The sequence below is a fragment of the Scyliorhinus torazame genome, chromosome 7, assembly GCF_047496885.1.
Source record: "Scyliorhinus torazame isolate Kashiwa2021f chromosome 7, sScyTor2.1, whole genome shotgun sequence".
NCBI lineage: Eukaryota > Metazoa > Chordata > Chondrichthyes > Carcharhiniformes > Scyliorhinidae > Scyliorhinus > Scyliorhinus torazame.
The window spans coordinates 110,330,434-110,350,298 of record NC_092713.1 but is presented as its reverse complement, the minus strand read 5'-3'; the positions used below and the strand labels follow the sequence as shown (position 1 = coordinate 110,350,298).

The 19,865-nt window shown below is 50.0% G+C and overlaps 1 protein-coding gene across 2 annotated transcripts in view; it reads left to right on the top strand.

Moving 5' to 3' along the window:
• Positions 1-19,865, top strand: part of hmcn1 (hemicentin 1) — an 838,180-nt gene that overhangs the window by 402,678 nt on the left and 415,637 nt on the right. For both annotated transcript variants that reach the window (XM_072511251.1, XM_072511250.1), the window contains exons 23-24: positions 420-547; positions 14,045-14,314. In XM_072511251.1, coding sequence (XP_072367352.1) covers positions 420-547; positions 14,045-14,314 — 398 coding nt within the window. The remainder of the gene's footprint in view (positions 1-419; positions 548-14,044; positions 14,315-19,865) is intronic.

Sequence of the window (19,865 nt, the reverse complement as noted above, 5' to 3'; positions counted from 1 at the left end):
CCAGTGGAACGAGGCGGAGTTCTGATGCCTCGTGTGTTTTATAGTAGAAAACCCTCCTCTAGTGTTCTGTCTGGTGATTGGTTGTGTTCTGTCCTGTGTGTTGATTGGCTAACCTGGGTGTCTGTCACTGCCTGTCTTTACCTCATTATGTGCATGAGTGCATATTATGACAAATGGAATAGATAAATGTACAAACGACGAGTCTACAGGAGCTATAAGTTGACAGCAAGATCATGGATCTGCTGTATGGAAAAATAAGAACAGTGGTTTTGATCTGGAATTGATAAGACTCCAGGTTGTCGCTTACATCAGTCTCTTAAATCTGAAAGTATTATATAGTTTTGACTGCATACTTTAAAATGTTGGTGCTTGTTACTTGTTGCCGATTTTTAAAATTTACAATGTATTTTATATTTCAGACACACTCAACTTTCCTCTGGCTCGATGAAAATAATTGAAACCAGACTTTCCGACAGTGGGCTCTATCTATGTGTTGCCACAAACATTGCTGGGAATGTTACTCTATATACTAAACTGAGTGTGCACGGTATGTTTCCATTTCGGTGCAGATCAATGTCAGTGTGATTTCTCCTCTTGGGTGTCAAAGGTCAGAGACCCTTGGAACGAATTCTCTGAGGACCACTAATCACTGTTTAAACACCACGAGCTCAATAAGCCTGAATGTTTTGTAATTGCTCACAGGGGAGTGCCGTAAGCTTACACACTCTCCAGAAAAAAAACATGCGCAATCAGCCTTTGATAAATAGCTTGCAAATATCACACACAGCAATTCTAGACATGGCTTCTCTCGGTCCAATTTAGGAATGGGGTTTGTTTCAGAGTTGTAACGTCTATTTGTTTGTGCCTTGTTATGGACTGTATTGTGTGTAGTCCAGCTTCATTTCTGTCATGAAGTAACCCTGTTAAATACATTGAAACAAATCTTATGTTTTAGATTACATCAATTACATCAGTCGCCTTTGCAGATGGATTAAGGGGTCAAATAGTTCGCAAAGTATGAACACTAACTCTCGTTTAACAAAAATGCAAGAACATGAACATGTTATGATAGGATGATATGGATTTAGAATATTTAAAGTGGCACCTACATTTTGAAAAACTACTATCAATATTTTAAATGCTGCAATGCAGTACCTAATTCATAGAATCATACAGCATTAAACAAGACAATTCGACTCACCAGGTCTGTGCTTGTACATTGAAAAAGCTAACTAATTATTCCTATTCCCCTACTCTTTATCCATATCCCTGAATTCATTTTATCCTTTATACCCAGTTCACTTTTGCAAGTTTATGTTGAATCTGCTTCTGAACCGTGCACTCCAGATTATAACAGCTCAGCTCATCTCATCACATTGTGTCTTTGTGAAAAGCCATGGTGACTTATCTCCTACCTAGCCAGTAAGAGGAAGCCTGTTTTAATTGAGAAATTGTTGCCTGACGCATAACAGGCAAAATCAGATTTTTAAAAGGCACTGGAAAAGCAAAATCTGCAAGACGTAGCTGATTCTTTTACACAGTCAAAATGGATGTACTGCTGAAGCACCTGAACTCACCGGCTATGATTTAGCTTCCTGACATTGTTGAGCCCCAAATGAATGCCTCAAAATTGTTCGCCTTGTGGTGTTCTTTGTGTTGTTAAATTTAAGATGGTTGGCACAGTGTTCACAAAGACCACAAAATAGCTTTAAATTGAACAAAGCTATAAATTTATTAACACTAATTTGGATTTGATACATACTCCTAGATAATACACAATTGATAATAAACATATAATCTACTCATCTACTAATCTCTGCACTATAACGTTAACTGTGATCTGTTCTCACTCCCACTATCTTTCCTTCAGTCTGTACTCTAGCTATCTACTTCACTTCTCTCCCCACAAGGCTTAGCATCAATGTCTGAAATACTTGTACATCTCGCTCCTTCTAGTGGTTGATTCAGACATTTCATTAACCCTTGCAGTTCTTGCATTTATGATAATGTCACACGCCTAATTTTACAAACACTATTGAGGGGATGTCAGATGGAAATTTATCTCTGGTCGGTGTCACAGACCAAATATGAACTAGCTTAGGGGAGGGAAGAGGCCAAACTCCTGTTTCTTGGAAACAAAGTTCACTGACCTTGTATTTTCTTTGAAACTATTCCTCATCTTTCCTGGTTCAGGTACCATTGCCAGCTAAAAATACTTCCTGAACATTGCAGCTTTTCTCTTGACCTGCTGCAGAGCAGTTACCCAATTTCAACGACAATGCGCACTAGTCTGGAAACACTGTGTAGCATTGTTGTATTATTCATAAAGAGCTAAGAACTAATAGTTATGCGAAGGTAGCTTCAGGGTGCCACATTTCACTGTTGCACTGCAATCATGTGCTGAGTAACAATGGGCGAGACTCTCCGGCCTCCCCGTGGCGTGTTTCTGGGCGGTAGGAGGCGGCCTGCTGTTGGCCAGTGGCGGGATCTTTTAGTCCCACTGCTGTTAATGGGATTTCCCATTGAATCCATCCCACACCGCCGGGAAATCCACAGTGGGTTCTGCCTTTGGCGGGACCGGAGGATTCCACCGGTGTTGCTCTCTTTGGTGTTGTCTCTTAATTTGGCTCTGTTTAATTCCGTTTGCTCAAGAGTCGCCAGGTATCTTTCAACACCGCCACAAGGTTCAGAACCGAATACTGATCAAAGACTCGATACACCAGTTAGTAAGTTCAAAAACAATGCTCATTTATTTACACAGTCAAATATACACATGCATAAAATTCTACAAACGAAACTATCATTATTACTAAAGCCTATACTTAGCTTCGGGTGCCCACTCAGTCAGAGAAACAATGGCCGTTGCTCGGTTTTGAGGCTGCTGTGTTGAGCTGTTTACAGGATAGCAACTAGCGTCTATCTCGTAGCGTGCGTTGACTTGGAACTTACTTGGTCTGGCGTAGCTGCTAGGCTGGTCTCTCTTTGCTGAGAGTCAAGGCCAAAGAATAAGGATTCTCTCTTGGAGAATAGCTTTTATACCTAAAAGGGCTTTGTGCGCTTTTGGGCGGGCCTTGAACTTGGCCTCACTTAATTGGGCCTTTCCCAATCATTCTTATCGATCTTCCTCCAATTGAGGGGTGGTTCCCTGGTTGCTGGGCGTGTCCTAGGTGGCCGTTGGTTTGCTTTGTTTGAGTCTCCTCTGGCGCCGGGGAGTCTGCCTTAACATTATTTATCTAAAGGTTTCCCGTTTGTCCCCGGAGATGGCTCATTAGTATGTAGATGGCTTAGCAGTTTCTGTCCTGTCTGAGAGCCAAGGCTCTAATCAACTGACAGAGCTTGCACCTGCTTGTTTCTCAGTATTGTCCAATTTTCCCTGCATTCTTTGCAAGTGTCCATTTTGTAATCGGGACGTGGCCATCCCAGATGGCTACACCGACATGAATAACCGGATGATCTCTGCCAATGTATCAGTCTGTCAGTCCACCAGCCACGTGGAGAGCTGCAAGAAATACACTCGATCAAGCTTCAGCATTTTTAGTCGAAAGAATGACTCTTTCTAATTTATGGGAACCAGAAGACATAAGTGTTTGAGAGGTATTATATTCTCCAGTTATGAAATCAGCACTTTAAAAGATAAAAGTTACACATCAAGTGATCAACAGGAACCACTTTCTTTTACATTTAATCTTGGGATGTGGTTTCACTTGCAAGAATAGTATTTATTGTTTGGAGAAGATGGTGGCCTTCTGCTGGAACCACTCGTGGTTTGATACAACTGAGTGGCTTGCTGGACCACTTCAGAGGACAGTTCAAATACAATCACGTTGCTGTGGGACTTATAGGACAAACAGGGTGAGGATGGCAGATTTCTTTTTACAAAGCTGCATAGTCAGCAAGGTTTCTGTGCACATGTCCATGCAGTAATTTGGAAAGTACCATACAGGCAATTTACAACTTGTCCCTTTTAGGTGACCATATGGGCAGCACGGTGGTTAGCACTGCTGCCTCACAACACCAGGGTCCCGGGTTCAATTCCAGCCTCGGGTGACTTGTGCCGAGTTTGTACATTCTCCCCGTGTCTGCAGGGGTTTCCTCCCACAGTCCAAAGATGTGAAGGTTAAGTGGATTGGCGTTGCTGAAAAGATTGCCACTCAGTGTCCAAAAGGTTAGGTCGGGTTAGAGGGACACAATGGGGGCGTGGGCCTAGGTAGAATGCTCTTTCAAAGGGTCAGTGCCAACTTGATGGGCCGAATGATCTTCTGCACTGTTGGGATTCTATTAATTCTATGAACTCTATATGTGTATGGCCGAGAAGAAATATTCAAATAAACAGGTTGCAAGTAACAAAAACTATTTAGAGGGAATAGTGGGCGCGATTCTCCGCTCCCGCGCCGATGGGCCCATGCCGTCGTGAACGCCGTCGAGGTTCACGACGGCGCGAAACGGCCCCGATCCCGACCGATTCAGGGCCCGAAAATGGGCTAGGATAGGGGCCGCGAGAAACTCGGGGGGGGGCGCGTGTCGCGAAAGCCGCGTCGTCACCACGCGATGCCCGAATGACGCGACGCTGCGTCATAAATGGCGCGATCCACGCACAAAGGACCCGGAGGAGAAGAGAGAGAAAGAGATGGCTGAGCCCCGACGAGACGCACCAAGGTTCCGGGACATGGACCTGGACACCTTGCTGGATGAGGTCGAGCAGAGAAGGGACACCAGCTGGCCAAGACGTGGGCATCGCCAGCCATCCAGCGCGGTGAGATTGGCGTGAGGTTGGCACCGCTGTGAGTGCTGTGGGGCAGACCCCCCGGACGGGGGAGCAGTGTCGGAAGAAGCTGCACGACCTCACTCGGGCTGCGAGGGTAAGTGCCATGAGGGTGCCCCCAGCCCCCCCCCCCCCCCCCCCCACCGGCACGAGGGGGGGAAGTGGGGTGGTGGGGGTAAGGGGGGCTGGGGGTGGCAGGGGGGCATTGGGGCATCAGGGTTGATTGGGGCATCAGGGGGGGTTTGGGGGGGTTGGGGCATTGGGGGGGTCAGGGGGGCGTTGGGGCATCAGGAGTTGATTTGGGCATCGGGGGGGTTGGGGCGGGGGGGGGTTTGGGGGGGCCGGGGGGGTTGGGGCATCAGGGGGGGCTTGGGGGGGGTCAGGGTGCCCAACGATTTACTCGACCCACATGAGCCCCGGGACCCCCCCCCACTGGAGCGATGCCGTGGCGTGCTGTCTCCTGAACCAGCAAAAATGTAGTTTATATCTGCACGCCCTGATGATACCCGCCTAATTGTGATGCTTTGTCCAACCCCCCCCTTCCCAGAACAAGACAGCTCACAACCAGCGTGAGCGTATGAGAACCGGAGGGGGTTCTCCTGTGCTGCACCCCCTAAACATTAACGAGCAGAGGGCCCTGGACCTCACTGGGGGATCCGTCACCTGGGAGGTCGCGACATGCCAGCTCGGAGGCGTGGAAGCAAGTGAGACAACCCTGCAGGTCCTCACCCCCCCCCCCCCCCCCCCCCACAACCCGTCATCGTCTCCCTCACACATTGCCCACTGCAGCCTCGATCCCCTCCCCCCTCACACTCATGCCACTGCACCCTCTCTCCCCTCCCCCCCCCCTCACACTGTGCACCCAACACCACCATACACCCGGGCCACCGTGTCTAACGAACCCCGAATCTTTATGTTCCCCAGGGCCAACCGGCGAACGTCCAGGGACGTCTCGGCCAAGAGACAGCGGAACATCGCCAACCACAAGTGCACCCAGGGACGCACGCCAGAGGTTGTCTGTCGGTCGGACAGGAGGGCAAACCTCTCAGTATGGGACGCAGGACCGGGACGCTCACACCTCCGAGAGAGACAATACTGAGGGGCACAGGGCAGACATTGAAGATGAATCGCACATCACGGCCACACACTCGGTGGAATCACCTGGAGGTCAGCACGACATGGCCGGCATGGAGCTTGCGCCGCGCCATGAGTGGGAGAACAGACCAGAATTCCTAACGGACGATGACCTCGAGCTTGCGGCACTGCTGTCTCCGACACCATACACCATCACAGAGACACTCACCTCGGTTGGGCATATAAGTGATGAGGCTCCCGGGTCACGGTCTAGTGCGCATCCCACAGCCGAGCCGGTACAGCAGGTGGAGTTTGGAGCAGCCGAGGGGCTGGACGGTCGGAGGGCAGCCCAGGCCCAGCAAACAGCTGCCACCCAGATGGTTCCCGGGTTCCTGGATGGACTTGACCCACCCGGACAACCGATGCATGAGGACACCGAGGGACTGAATAACGGGATGAGGGCCATCTTCCAGGACCTACACACGCAGTTGGAGGAGTCCATCCGCGTCCAGGAGCAGAGAGTGGTGCCGCTCATCGCAGCCACCCAGGCCGACACCACACGGGTGGCGTCCGCGGTGGAGGCAATGGGTGAAATGGTTTCGGCCATGGGTCAGGTTCTGCAAGGCGTTGGGCTTAACGTGTACGCGTCATCCATGGCCCAGGAGAGGGCTGCCCACTCACAGGTAGCCATGCGCCAGAGCCAACATGACATTGCCGCCGCTCTCCAGGCCCTGGCCGAGTCTCACCATGCCATGGCCCGGTCCCAGCAAGCGATGGCACAGTCCCAGCAGTCAGTCACGGAGAGCATAGACCATCTGGCGCACGTGATGGATGGCGTGGCGCAGTCACAGGTTGAGATCGCACAGTCCTTGGCAGGAATGTCGCACTCCCTGGGCTCCGTCTCGGCGAACATTCGGACCGTGGTCGATCCCGCTGCAGGCCTCCAGGACTGGCAGCGCCAGGTGTCGGTGGTGCGACGGGGCATGTCTCCGATCGAATCTCCGTCCCACAGTGAGGCCCGGGGGCCACCGGGCTCCCCGAGGGAGGAGGAGGTTCTGGGGCCCGTCCCGGTAGCTCCATCAAGGGACGTCCCGGAACACTCGGCCTCCCCCCGTTCCGTCCCTGGCGCATCTGGTGGGCAGCGGGCAGGTCAGGGTGGCACCACGCCATCCAGCACGCCCGCCGAGCAGCCTGGCCCATCAAAGCCGGGCCGCCCCAGGAAACGCGTGCCGACGGGGAGCCATGTCGAAGGCCGTGATTCTCAGCAGTCCACCTCCACTCCTGCTGTACCATCTGGGAACACACCTAGACGTAGTGGTAGGGCCCGTAAGGCAAAGAAGTTAGGCACGTAAGAAGTTGGCATGGTTGCAGGGCACAGTTTAGTTGTAGGGAGTAGGGCACCTATGTTAATCACACAAATAAACTCACTGTTGAATTTGACTTGTAAGTCTCTGTGCTATGTCCGGTGCCAGGGGGCTCGTGAGGGTGACCGAGTGGCGTAGTGGTATACAAGCCGTTCAAGGCCTGTTCCGGATGTGCTGACCCTTTCCCCCCCTGCCTCCCATAATCGGACACCGTTGTCATCGGTACACCGACGCCAGCCACCCCACACGGGCATGTGGTGAAATGTCCGTCACGAAGGCTCTGACCACCCGAGTTCATGGTTCAGCTATAGCCATGAGTCAGACCTCGGCTGGCAAATCTGAGCACACAGCTCATCGCAGAGCGAGCTGTCATCATTCAACATGGCACTGATCACACCCGCTTACCCAATCATCACTGTTGTGCAATCCCGTAGTGCCGCAGTGGTACGGTGATGTGGAATTGGTGCCGTGAACGCGGTGCGGGGGTGTGTGGTGGGTGCTGTGTGGTGCCCGTGTGCAGGAGTGACGGTGCAAGTGGCAGTGTTCAGCGAATCCCACCCCCACAGTGCGTGAACCGTGCGGCCACCAACGCGTCGCATGCCCGCTGTCCCCGGCGGTGCCGTCGTGCAGCCTCCTGGACGTAACCAGCACCCGGGCAGTGTCTGTGTCCTGCACCCCTCCCCCACCCTGATGCGCGGCACCATCCTCCTCCTCCACATCCTCCTCTTCCCCATCCCCCTCATTTGCGTTAGCTCCGTTGCCGTCGGGTCCTCCCTCCGACTCCTCCACCAGGTCATCTCCCCTCTGCATGGCAATGTTGAGCATCGCACAGCAGACCACAACCATGCGACCGACCCTGTCGGGCCGGTACTGCAGGGCCCCTCCGGATCGGTCCAAGCATCCGAATCGCATCTTCAGCAGCCCGAAGCACCGCTCCACCACACCCCTGGTTGCTGCATGGGCCTCATTGTATAGGCTCTCCGCGTTGGTCTGAGGCCTCCGTATTGGCGTCATCAGCCATGACCTCAACAGATCGCCCTTGTCGCCCAGCAACCAGCCCCTCAGCCGGGGGGGGCATCCATCGAACATCGCGGGGATGAATGACTGTGCCAGAATGTAGGTGTCATGCACACTCCCGGGGTACTTTGCACACACGTGCATGATCTTCATGTGCGGGTCATACACCACCTGAATGTTCATGGAGTATGCGCCCTTTCTGTTCATGAACACGTCCCTGTTGTCTGCAGGTGGGCGCATGGGGACGTGCACACCATCGATGACACCCTGGACCATCGGTATCCCGGCCACCTTGGCGAGTCCACGTGCCCGTGCTTCCTGTTGTGCTCAGTCCTCGGGGAATTTTATGTACCTGTCCGCGATGGCGTACAAGGCATCGGTGATGGCCCTGATGCACCTGTGGACCGATGCCTGTGATATCCCGGAGAGGTCCTTGCTCGGCGCCTGGAAGGAACCGGTCGCATAAAAGTTTAGGGCCACCGTCACCTTGACGGAGACTGGTATCGCATGTCCTCCACCAGTTCTAAGTGGTGCGAGGTGTGCCATGAGCTGGCATATATGTGCGACTGTCTCCCTGCTGAACCGTAGTCTCCTCCTGCATGTGATGTCCGGTAGGAACGACATTCTGTCACGGTACACCCTCGGCCTTGCTGGACACCTGTGGCGCCCTGGCACCACCATCAGTGGATCCTCCTGCTCCACCTTCTCCACCTCCTCCTCCCCCTCCTGCTCTCCCCCAAGCACTTCCTCTGCATTCCTCGCCGTCTGGCGGTCAATGTTCCCCTCGGCATCCCCCTGTACATTCGGGTCCTGAGCGCCTGCGGCCTGCGCGGCGACGACGGGCCACTCCGCGGCCATCCCCTCTGCTGCACCGGCAACCGCTGCATCTACAGCCACTGTGGGCCGTCTGACTCTACGCTGCCGGATGGCAAACTCCAGAGCTGCGATTCCAACCACGGCAGTGAACATCGCTGTCTGGTTGGCATACATGGTGACCTGCAGGAGGGTGGTGGGGGGGCAGAGAAACGACATGCTACACGGAGGTTCTTCCACACCTCGCCAGCCGGGTTGCATGGGATACCTGTGTGCCCCGGTGGGATAGACGCGCTGCAGATACGCACCCAGCCTAACACCTGGTCACTGTCTGCGTCCAACGGTCAGTTCACACCATACTCCTCACCAGTGTGCCACTCGTCTGTGCCCATCAGCCACACGCTGCGGCCGTGTCCTCGTCACCGTCCTGCCATATCAGGTCGGCTGACATGTGGCATCCGCGGATGGACGATACCATCCACACTCTCCTTCACCCCCCTCCCACCTGCACACTGTCCCGCATCCCACCCCCCTCCCACCTGCACACTGTCCCGCATCCCCCCTCCCACCTGCACACTCTCCCTCACCCCCCTCCCACCTGCACACTCTCCCTCATCCCCCCTCCCACCTGCACACTGTCCCTCATCCCACCTGCACACTCTTCCTCATCCCCCCTCCCACCTGCACACTCTCCCTCATTCCCCCTCCCACCTGCACACTCTCCCTCACCCCCCCTCCCACCTGCACACTCTCCCTCAACCCCTCCCACCTGCACACTCTCCCTCACCCCCCTCCCACCTGCACACTCTCCCTCAACCCCCTCCCACCTGTACACTCTCCCTCATCCCCCTTCCCACCTGCACACTCTCCCTCATCCCCCTTCCCACCTGCACACTCTCCCTCATCCCCCCGTTGGCCGCAGCCTTCTCGGGGAAGCCGACCCGGTCTCCAGAAGCTGCGGAACAGTCCGCTCACCTCCTCACTGGTCAGCGTCAGCCAGCACGACTGGCTGACGACTTTAAATAGCAGGTGTGAACGGTGACGGCGTGAACTGGGGTCACGCCGTCGGTACTTCGACCCATCCGGGCCTGAGAATAGCGGGGGTGCCGGAGAATCGCCATTTTGGGTGTCTCGGGCGATTCTCCAGCCTGCGCCGCGCGGAACTCGACGGGGCCGTTCTCGCCGCTTGGGTGAATCGCGGGAGGGTGTCGGACCGGCGTCACTTGAACATTTGGCGACCCAGGCGATTCTCCCAACCGGCGCGGGAGCGGAGAATCGCGCCCATTAAGTCAGCTTTTTATTTCCTTTATTCACAAGCTCTTACAATGGGATTTGAACTCATTTTCTCTGTATTCTAAATCTCTGGATTACAAGCTAGCATTATTATAACTATTATAATACTGTACCCCTATGAAAAGGACATCTCAGCACACAAGGTTTCACAGCACACCTTGCAATTTAAAAATGTTGTTGATTCAACATTCCTATATTTTTTAAATTAATCTCTTTAAACTACTCATTTCCTTCCTGAGGCCTAAATATAATGCTGTCTGGCTAATGTGAAAAACTACCTTACACGAATGAGGAAAAGTGAGCCAAAGAACATTCATTACATGAAACACTGAATAAAACTACTTTTACAGTTCACAAGACCCAGCTAGTGCTGCTGGAAGTACTGGGTTGCACAATCAGATGCAAGCTGGATACAAAGTTATTGGTTTCACTTCAGCGCAACAGTCAAGAAAAGCCTTGTATATTTTGCCAGCTGACATATTCTTAACAATTACTGGAAGTAACACACTTGATTTTCAGAGATTAAGAAACCGTGGAACCAATGGCACAGGCATTTCTGTCATATAATGCACGAGCAGTTTAAAGCGGCTCCAGGTATTGTAACGCATGATGGATTCAGACTAACATACGCAGAGCAAGCTGCTGTGGATATATGCAGGATTACTCCTGTAAGTTTAATATATAAACTGAGAAGTCTCTGTTGTGCTCAGTGAATAACATGGTTTTGCAATAAACTTAGTGTGGCAATTTCAGTAAGGTTGGGTGATACAGAATATATGCTTTAAGAATGCAAGATTGTTTTAGTAACAGGAAGATTCAATGTAGCCCCAACAAGCCTGTGACTTTATCAGTAATCACCACCTATATATCTGAAAATACATCCCCAATGCCTTCTCTTTCCTGAAGCACATAAACCTGGAATCTACTCATACGTACCACTTCAGAACCTTCCCTCCTTACTTATTATACATGTCTTTCGGCAAAAAAGTTGCATCTGACATCCTTTCTTGTGTCTTAATTGTTAACCGTGTAATTTCATCCATCCATATTGAAGCCCCCTTCATAAAATGCAGTTGAGCTAAAATTGTAAAGTTCAAAATTAAATCCTAATTAGTAAGTGCTGCTCCTTGCCTAGTAGTTCTTGAATATGATATTCTTTAGATTTTCTCCTTTTGACCTATAGTGCCCTAAATTAGTCTCGGCGAGATTGCAAAGGTTATCCCCACAGGGTAAACAATCCAGGCAACAGGAAGGGTTAAGGAGGGTCAGACCTTTGACAGTAATTATCTGACAGGAACACCATGTGCGCCATCTAAATATGTAACATGCCACAGATGTGACTCATGGGTTTTACTAGAGGGATCATAAAAATGAATTCCATTTACCATTGCATACCAACATCATGATATAGTCAACCCCATTTCATTTTCCTGGAAAACAAATCTTGTAAAATTCTGCTAAAAAATGAATTCTTGCTGCGTGTTAATGAATGTTCATCAGAATTTCATGGTGAAGATTGTAGCTAAAATTGTTCACAAAAAAAAAATGTAGCCTCCGGAGATTTATTTTTGGAACAATTCTACAATTGATTTTGCAAATAGTTGTGAAGGAACAAAACTGTATTGGTGAAGACTGTTACACCCTGTGGAGTAGTAGGGTATCACTGGCGACAACTTCTGTGTTTTCACATTTAATCATGCATCTGTACAATTGCTGAATTTTCTCCATAATAACAGCCTTACTTTTATTCCTATTGCAAAATCTGGGCTGCACATATTTTTCATTCATTCGCGAATAGTTTTGTAAACCAGAGCCTCATTATAACAAACTCTGGTAGGACAGACTTTCCATCACAGTATATTGCTAATACTCCGGCAGTCAATACAAATCTTAAAGAAGGGGCAAGAGTTGTTTGAAGGAAAAGCAGTCAAAGAAATATAGAAACATACCAAGGTGTGATTTAGTGATGAGGACCACAATGGGGCGGCACGGGAGCATAGTGGTTAGCACTGTTGCTTCACAGCGCCAGGGTCCCAGGCTTGATTCCTGGCTTGGGTCACTGTCTGTGCGGAGTCTGCACGTTCTCCCTGTGTCTGTGTGGGTTTCCTCCGGGTGCTCCGATTTCCTCCCACAAGTCCCAAAAGATGTGCTTGTTGGGTGAAATTGGACATTCTGAATTCTCCCTCTGTGTACCAGAACAGGTGCCGGAGTGTGGCGACCAGGGGATTTTCACAGTAACTTCATTACAGTGTTAATGTAAACCAACTTGTGACAATGATAAAGATTAATATTATGAAATAAAATGAAAATCACTTATTGTCACAAGTAGCCTTCAAATGAAGTTACCGTGAAAAGCCCCTAGTCGCCACATTCCGGCGCCTATTCAGGGAGGCTGGTATGGGAATTGAACCGTGCTGCTGGCCTGCCTTGGTCTGCTTTAAAAGCCAGCAATTTAGCCCTGTGCTGAACCAGCCCCTGGCCCTGTACTAAACCAGCCCCTTATTATCCCCTTATTATCAACATCGCTGTGTTGGTTTAAGCAGAGCAGGTAGTGGAAAGTATAGACAGGCGTTTTGGAGGGGTGGGGGGGGGGGGGGGGGGGGGGGGGTCGTTAAGGACAAGGATCTTCCAGTAGGAGGCAAGATCTCTTCACGTGTGAACCACATATTAGCCAAAGCTAGGATGTCAATACAATCATTTACAATAAGGTTATTAATGGCAGTTAATATAATGGCCTGGATCTTCCAGTCTCCATATCATCAAAGACTAGACATTCCCCAAGATGATACTCAGAAGTCATAATGTACTGATTCCATGGGAATTGCCTGGGATGTTTGAACTTCCAATGGTCAATTTCCCTGTTCCCTGGGACCCTCCAAAAAAGACTCCGTTCTAAGCTAAGTTCGGATATTTTGGTAGTTTCAACTTCTTAACTGGATAGTTACCCAGAAAATATTAAACAGATAAAAACATATTCTAAATTCTGGGTAACTGTACAAGTGGCCCTCCACCAGTAACTCACCTCCCCCCCCCCCCCTCAAACCCTGCACTTATTGAGGCACTACCTACAATTGAACTGATCTGACCAGCCCACAACCTAATTGCCACCGACCAACCAATTTCTCCCACTGATCCCCCAACTCCTCTCCAACCCAACCTCACCACCCTACCCAGCTATCTCCCTTATCCTGCTGCCACCTCGTCCCTTCCCTCCCCCACCATCCTATCCACTTCCTGGGATATTTAACTCTTTACTTACCAAAATACACCAGCTAGTGCCTTAAAAAGGGGCCGTGGCTTCTGTGTGGTACCATTCACTGATACCTCTGAGGTTTCCTGTACTTTCTTTCTGGAAGATTTGGGGCAGTATCATTGAAGAGCACAATTCTGGTGCACCTGTCTTTCGCTGCCTGTCTGGAGTGAGCATTACTTTAAATTGAAATTGTGTACAATTAAAAATAGGCAAAGCTTTGAACTTTACGTCAGATGTGCATCATGTGAATTCATTTATTAATGACTATTAACGTTTTCCTTGGAACCACTGGATCACTTCAATTATATCTTACTGACGTGGGTGAGTAACTAACTAACAAATCCGATAGCACAAGCCAGCAAACAATCTCAGTTTAAAGTCTAATCTGTTTAGTACTTGGAGTTGAAGTTAATGTGTTGCACTGAAAGAAATTCTACCATAAATCTCATGTACATTATTATTTTTTAGTTCCTCCACAAATTCAGCCTGGACCTCGTATTATGAAAGTTCAAGCAGGTCACAGGATTGACATCCCATGCAATGTACAGGGAGTACCGACTCCCACTATAACCTGGTATAAAAGAAGTAACAACATTCTGCCTGATGAGCAGTACAGTGTGGGTGCTGAAGGAACGCTGACTATTAAGAGGGCCCAACTCACCGATGATGGAGTTTATAAGTGTGTCGCCAAAAATGTTGCAGGCCAGCATGAAGTAAATACAACTGTACAAGTTCACGGTAGGTAATGATAGAGGCATAAATAAAAATCTAGTTTTGACCACGTGTTGAAGGAATGATTGGCTGATTCGGTGAAATACTAGCCTCTAATGTGTGTGTTTGCAAAACATTGATCGTCACTGACGTGATAAAGCCACATTTTAACAATCCGCATCTTGAGCCAGCGTTCTCATTTATGATCAAATTTAGAAGTATAGGGCATTACTGCCTCACGGCGCCAAGGTCCCAGGTTCGATCCCAGCTCTGAGTCACTGTCCGTTGCGTTTGCAAATTCTCCCCGTGTTTGCGTAGGTTTCACCCCCACAACCCAAAGATGTGCAGGATAGGTGGATTGGCCACGCTAAATTGCCCCTTAATTGGAAAAAATGAATTGGGCACGCTTAAATTTTTTTTTTAAATTTAGAAGTATAAATAAAGATGGGAGTCAGGAGTCTCCTTGATTAAACCAGGCAGTAACAGCAAAACTATACTAAAAATAGATCGTAAGTATATGCAGTTCTCATTTAGTTTTTACAACTCAGAAGGAGGCTATTTGTTTTAGCACTGCAAGTCCTAATAGCTTCCTATGTGCACAAAAAACAATTCTTCAATTTATGCCCTCTCAAACTATCACACCAACCACTTGAAATAGTTTTCTTCGTTATAATGGACTGTACCTAATGGGGTCTCAAATCAAATCCGAATGACTATTATTGTTTTCATAGAACAGAATAGAATCATAGAATCCCTAGTGCTGAAGTAGGCCATTTGGCCCATTGAGTCTGCACTGACCCTCAAAGAGCATCCTACCTAGGCCCAATCCCTACCCTATCCCTGCAACCCCACCTAACTTGTGAACACTTAAGGGACAATTTAGCATGGCCAATCCACCTAACCTGCATATCTTTGGACTGTGGGAGGAAACCGCAGCACTGGGAGGAAACCCCCGCAGACACGGGGAGAATGTGCAAACTCCACACAGACAGTAACCCGGGGTCGGAACTGAACTTGGATCCCTGGTGCTGAGGTAGCAGTGCTAACCACTGTGCCACCCTGCTGCCCCATGCATTTAAAAAACACCTCTTAATGTAAAGAAACGTCATGTAGGTCTAATCAGATAAGAATGGATGCAGAGCATGAGTGAAGATATTAGGAGTGGTTATCAAAAGCTGATGGGCTTTAAGGACAATCTTCAAAAGAAGAAAATGAGGTTGTCAGGGTGAAGTGTTTTCAGAAAGAAATTTCAAAGCATGGAGCCTTGATGGTGCCATTTGAAGCTATGGAGGGTTCAGGGCGGAGACGAGAATGGAGGAATGCAAGAGCATGAGAATTCTAAATTGAGATGTTGGGAAGACCTTGAATCGGTGTCGCTCAGCAAGGCCAGAAGGGATGAATGAGAGTTACCAGCTACGATATCCGATACAGACAGTAGGATTTTGAATGAGCTGCAGTTTTTGGAGAGTAGAAGATGGGAGGGCCAGTGGAATAATTGGCTTCAGACAAGACAATGGCACGGATAAGAGTTTCAGAAGCTATCAGATGATGCAGGAACAGAGGCAGGGATTGCTTTGAAGCTGGAACTGAGTAGTCTTTGTGATGGAAACTCAGTTTGCGGTCAGATAGAGTGTCAGGGCTGTACATCGTCTGGTTCAACCAAACAATAATGGAGTGGATGGAATCAGTAACAAGGCAAAATAAATTGTGGTGGGGACACGGGGTCAAATGCTTTGGTCTTCCCAATGTTTAACTGGAGAAAATAGCATCTATAAGAACATAAGATGTAGGGGCAGAAGTATGCCACTCGGCCCATCATATCTGCTCTGTCATTCAATGAGATCATGGCTGATCTAATATAATCCTCAACTTCACATTCCTGCCTTATCCCCATAACACTTGATTCCCTTACTGATTAAAAATCGGTCTGTCTCAGCCTTGAACATACTTTAATGACCCAGATTCTACAGCTCTCTTCAGTAAAGAATTCCATAGATTCCCTACATTCTGAAAGAAGAAATTCCTCCTCATCTCTGTCTTAAATGGGAGGCTCTTTACTCATTGATTATGTCCTCTAGTGCTAGACTCTCCCACAAGGGGAAACAACCTCTCGGCATCTACCCTGCCGAGCCACCTGAGAATCCTACATGTCTCCATAAGGTCACCTCTCATTCTTCTAAACTTCAATGAGTACAGGCCCAATCTACTCAACCGCTCATCATAACACCCCCCTCCCCTTCGATAAGGGGACCAAAACTGTTCACAGTATTCCAGGTGTGGTTTAGCTAGTGCTTTTATATAGTTTTAGCAAACCTCCCTATTTTTATCCTTCATTCCCTTTGAAATAAAGGCCAACATTTCATTTGCCATCCTTAGTACCTGGTGAACTTGCCTGCTAGCTTTTTGTGATATATGGACAAGAACTTCCAAATCCTCTGTGTTGCAGTTTGACAGCCTTTCTCCATTTAATCAATATTCAGCTCCTTTACTCTTCCTATCAAAGTGCACACATTTACATTTTCCTATATTATATTTCATCTACAATGTTTTTGCCCACTCACCTAACCTGTTTATATGCCGCTGTAGACTGTCTCCTCCCCACTACTTGCCTTCCCATCTATTTTTGTGTCATCCACAAACTTGGCAATAGTGCATCTCGTTTGCAATTGGATACCTGACAAGACGTTTAACCCCCCCAGAGATAACAAAAAGGTTAATAGAGATGGAGGAGAGGTAGAACCTGGTGTTATCAGTGTCCATGTGGAAGTTGACCCATGTTTCTAGCTGATGCCACCAGATAGTAAATGGAAAGGAGGCGGCCAAGGATAGATTCACTAGGAATTCATGAGATAATATTGAGAGCAGAGGGGTAAGGTCGAGGATAGAAAGCTGGAGTTGCTCTGGATATATTTTAATAGAAAAGACTGGAACAAATCAAGGACCGTTCCATTTAGATGGTGGATGGAGGAAAGGGATTAAAGGATTATGGTGTGTGTTGTACCATCAATATGACGCAAGGCAGGTTGAAGCAATGTCAATTAAAGGCTTTATTAAGCAGAACTTGATCCCTAGAAGCTTGGTTACAGAATGCAGCTGCTGGGGGAAATGCCGGGTTCTTATACCGGCATTTCTGGGCGAAGCCCAGTAGGCGGCCGATCCTATCAGGACCTGGCATCCCTCCACCAATAGCCTGTCGACACGTGGTGTACCATATTACCCCTAATACATACCACCACATTCACCCCTTGTTGAAAAAGAACCCGGCGGGATGGTGGTTCGCATGGTGGTAGGGGTTTACAGGGTCTGTACTGTGCCGTAACTCTGAACAAGAAACAAAATTGTTGCTTTAACTGGGCCAAAGGGCCAAACAGGGTCGGCATTGTGCCGTAACTCCAAACTATAAACAAAATCATCGCTTTAACCGGCCAACGGGCCAAACAGGGTCGGCATGATGCCATAACTATAAACTATCTACAATAATGCCGCATTTACCGGGCAACACGGGCTAAAAAGCGGTCGGCATTGTGCCATAACTACGACAATACACAATAACTGAAAACGTTGAGATGAATTAAAGTGATTCGATGAGCCGGATGGGTGCCCTGGTCGTCCTTTTCGATCGTCTCGGGCGTGGTGGTGATGGCGCTGGCTCGAGTCCTGTCGTCTCTGGGAGCGTAGCGTTGTCCCCTGTTTCCTTACTCCTGGGCGGGTCTGGGAGGAGAACCAAACCCCCCGGGAAGGGGGTGGCTGCGGGCTGAGCCGGCGGGAGTGAGGAGGTGGTGATTGTCATTGGGGGGGTGTGGGTAGCTCCGGCGGGCGCCAGGTCCCGCAGGGAGACCGTGTCCTGTCGGCCATCGGGGTACTCCACATAGGCGTATTGCGGGTTCGCGTGAAGGAGATGCACCCTTTCCACCAACAGTGCTGACTTGTGCGCCCGCACATGTTTCCGGAGCAGGATGGGTCCCGGAGCTGCTAGCCAGGTCGGAAGTGGCGTTCCAGAGGAGGACTTCCTAGGAAAGAGAAGGAGGAGCTCGTGAGGCGTTTGGTTTGTGACGGTGCACAGCAGGGACCGGATAGAGTGAAGGGCATCCGGGAGGACTTCCTGCCAGCGGGAAATTGGGAGACTCGTAGACCGGAGGGCCAGCAGGACGGCCTTCCAGACCGTTCCATTCTCCCTTTCTACCTGCCCGTTCCCCCGGTCGTCCTGCTCGAGGATATGCCCTTGCTGAGCAGGAATTGACGCAGTTCGTCACTCATAAAGGAGGACCCCCTGTCGCTATAGACATAGGTGGGGAAACCGAAGTGTAAAAATGGTACCGAGGGCTTTAATGACCGTGGCCGCTGTCATGTCGGGGCAGGGGATGGCGAAAGGGAAACTGGAGTATTCGTCAACGACGTTCAGAAAGTAACGTGTTGCGATCGGTGGAGGGGAGGGGGCCTTTGAAATCCAAACTGAGGCGTTCAAAGGTTCGAGAGGCCTTAATCAGGTGTGCTCTATCTGGCCTGAAAAAGTGCGGTTTGCACTCAGCGCAGATCTGGCAGTTCCTGGTGACTGTTCGGACCTCCTCGACGGAGTACAGGAGGTTGCGGGCCTTGAGGAAGTGGTAGAAACGAGTGACCCTCGGGTGGCAGAGGTCCTCGTGGAGGGCTTGTAGACGGTCCACTTGTACGTTGGCACATGTGCCGCGAGATAGGGCATCGGATGGCTCATTAAGCTTTCCGGGACGGTACAAGATCTCATAATTGAAGGTGGAGAGTTCGATCCTCCACCGCAAGATCTTGTCGTTCTTGATCTTGCCCCGCTGTGCATTGTCGAACATGAAGGCAACCGACCGTTGGTCAGTGAGGAGAGTGAATCTCCTACCGGCCAGGTAATGCCTCCAGTGTCGCACAGCTTCCATTATGGCTTGTGTCCTTTTCCACTGAGGAGTGGCGGATTTCTGAAGCGTAGAGGGTTCGGGAGAAGAAGGCCATGGGTCTGCCCGCTTGGTTGAGGGTGGCCGCCAGAGCTACATCTGATGCGTCGCTCTCGGCCTGGAAGGGGAGGGACTCGTCGATGGCGCGCATCGTGGCCTTTGCGATATCCGCCTTGATGCGGCTGAAGGCCTGGCATGCCTCTGTCGACAGGGGAAAAGTAGTGGACTGGATTAGTGCATGGGCCTTGTCGGCGTATTGTGGAACCCACTGGGCGTAATAAGAAAAGAAGCCCAGGCAGCGTTTCAGGGCTTTGGCACAGTGGGGGAGAGGGAACTCCATGAGGGGGCGCATGCGTTCAGGGTCGGGGCCTATCACTCCATTACGCACTACGTAGCCCAGGATGGCTAGACGGTCGGTGCGGAACACGCATTTGTCCTTGTTGTAAGTGAGGTTCAGGGCGTGAGCGGTCTGGAGGAATTTTTGGAGTTTGGCGTCGTGGTCCTGCTGGTTGTGGCCGCAGATTGTGACGTTGTCGAGATACGGGAACGTGGCCCGTAAACCGTGCTGGTCAACCATTCGGTCCATCTCTCGTTGGAAGACCGAGACTCCGTTCGTGACACCGAATGGAACCCTTAAAAAGTGGGAGAGCCGCCCGTCTGCT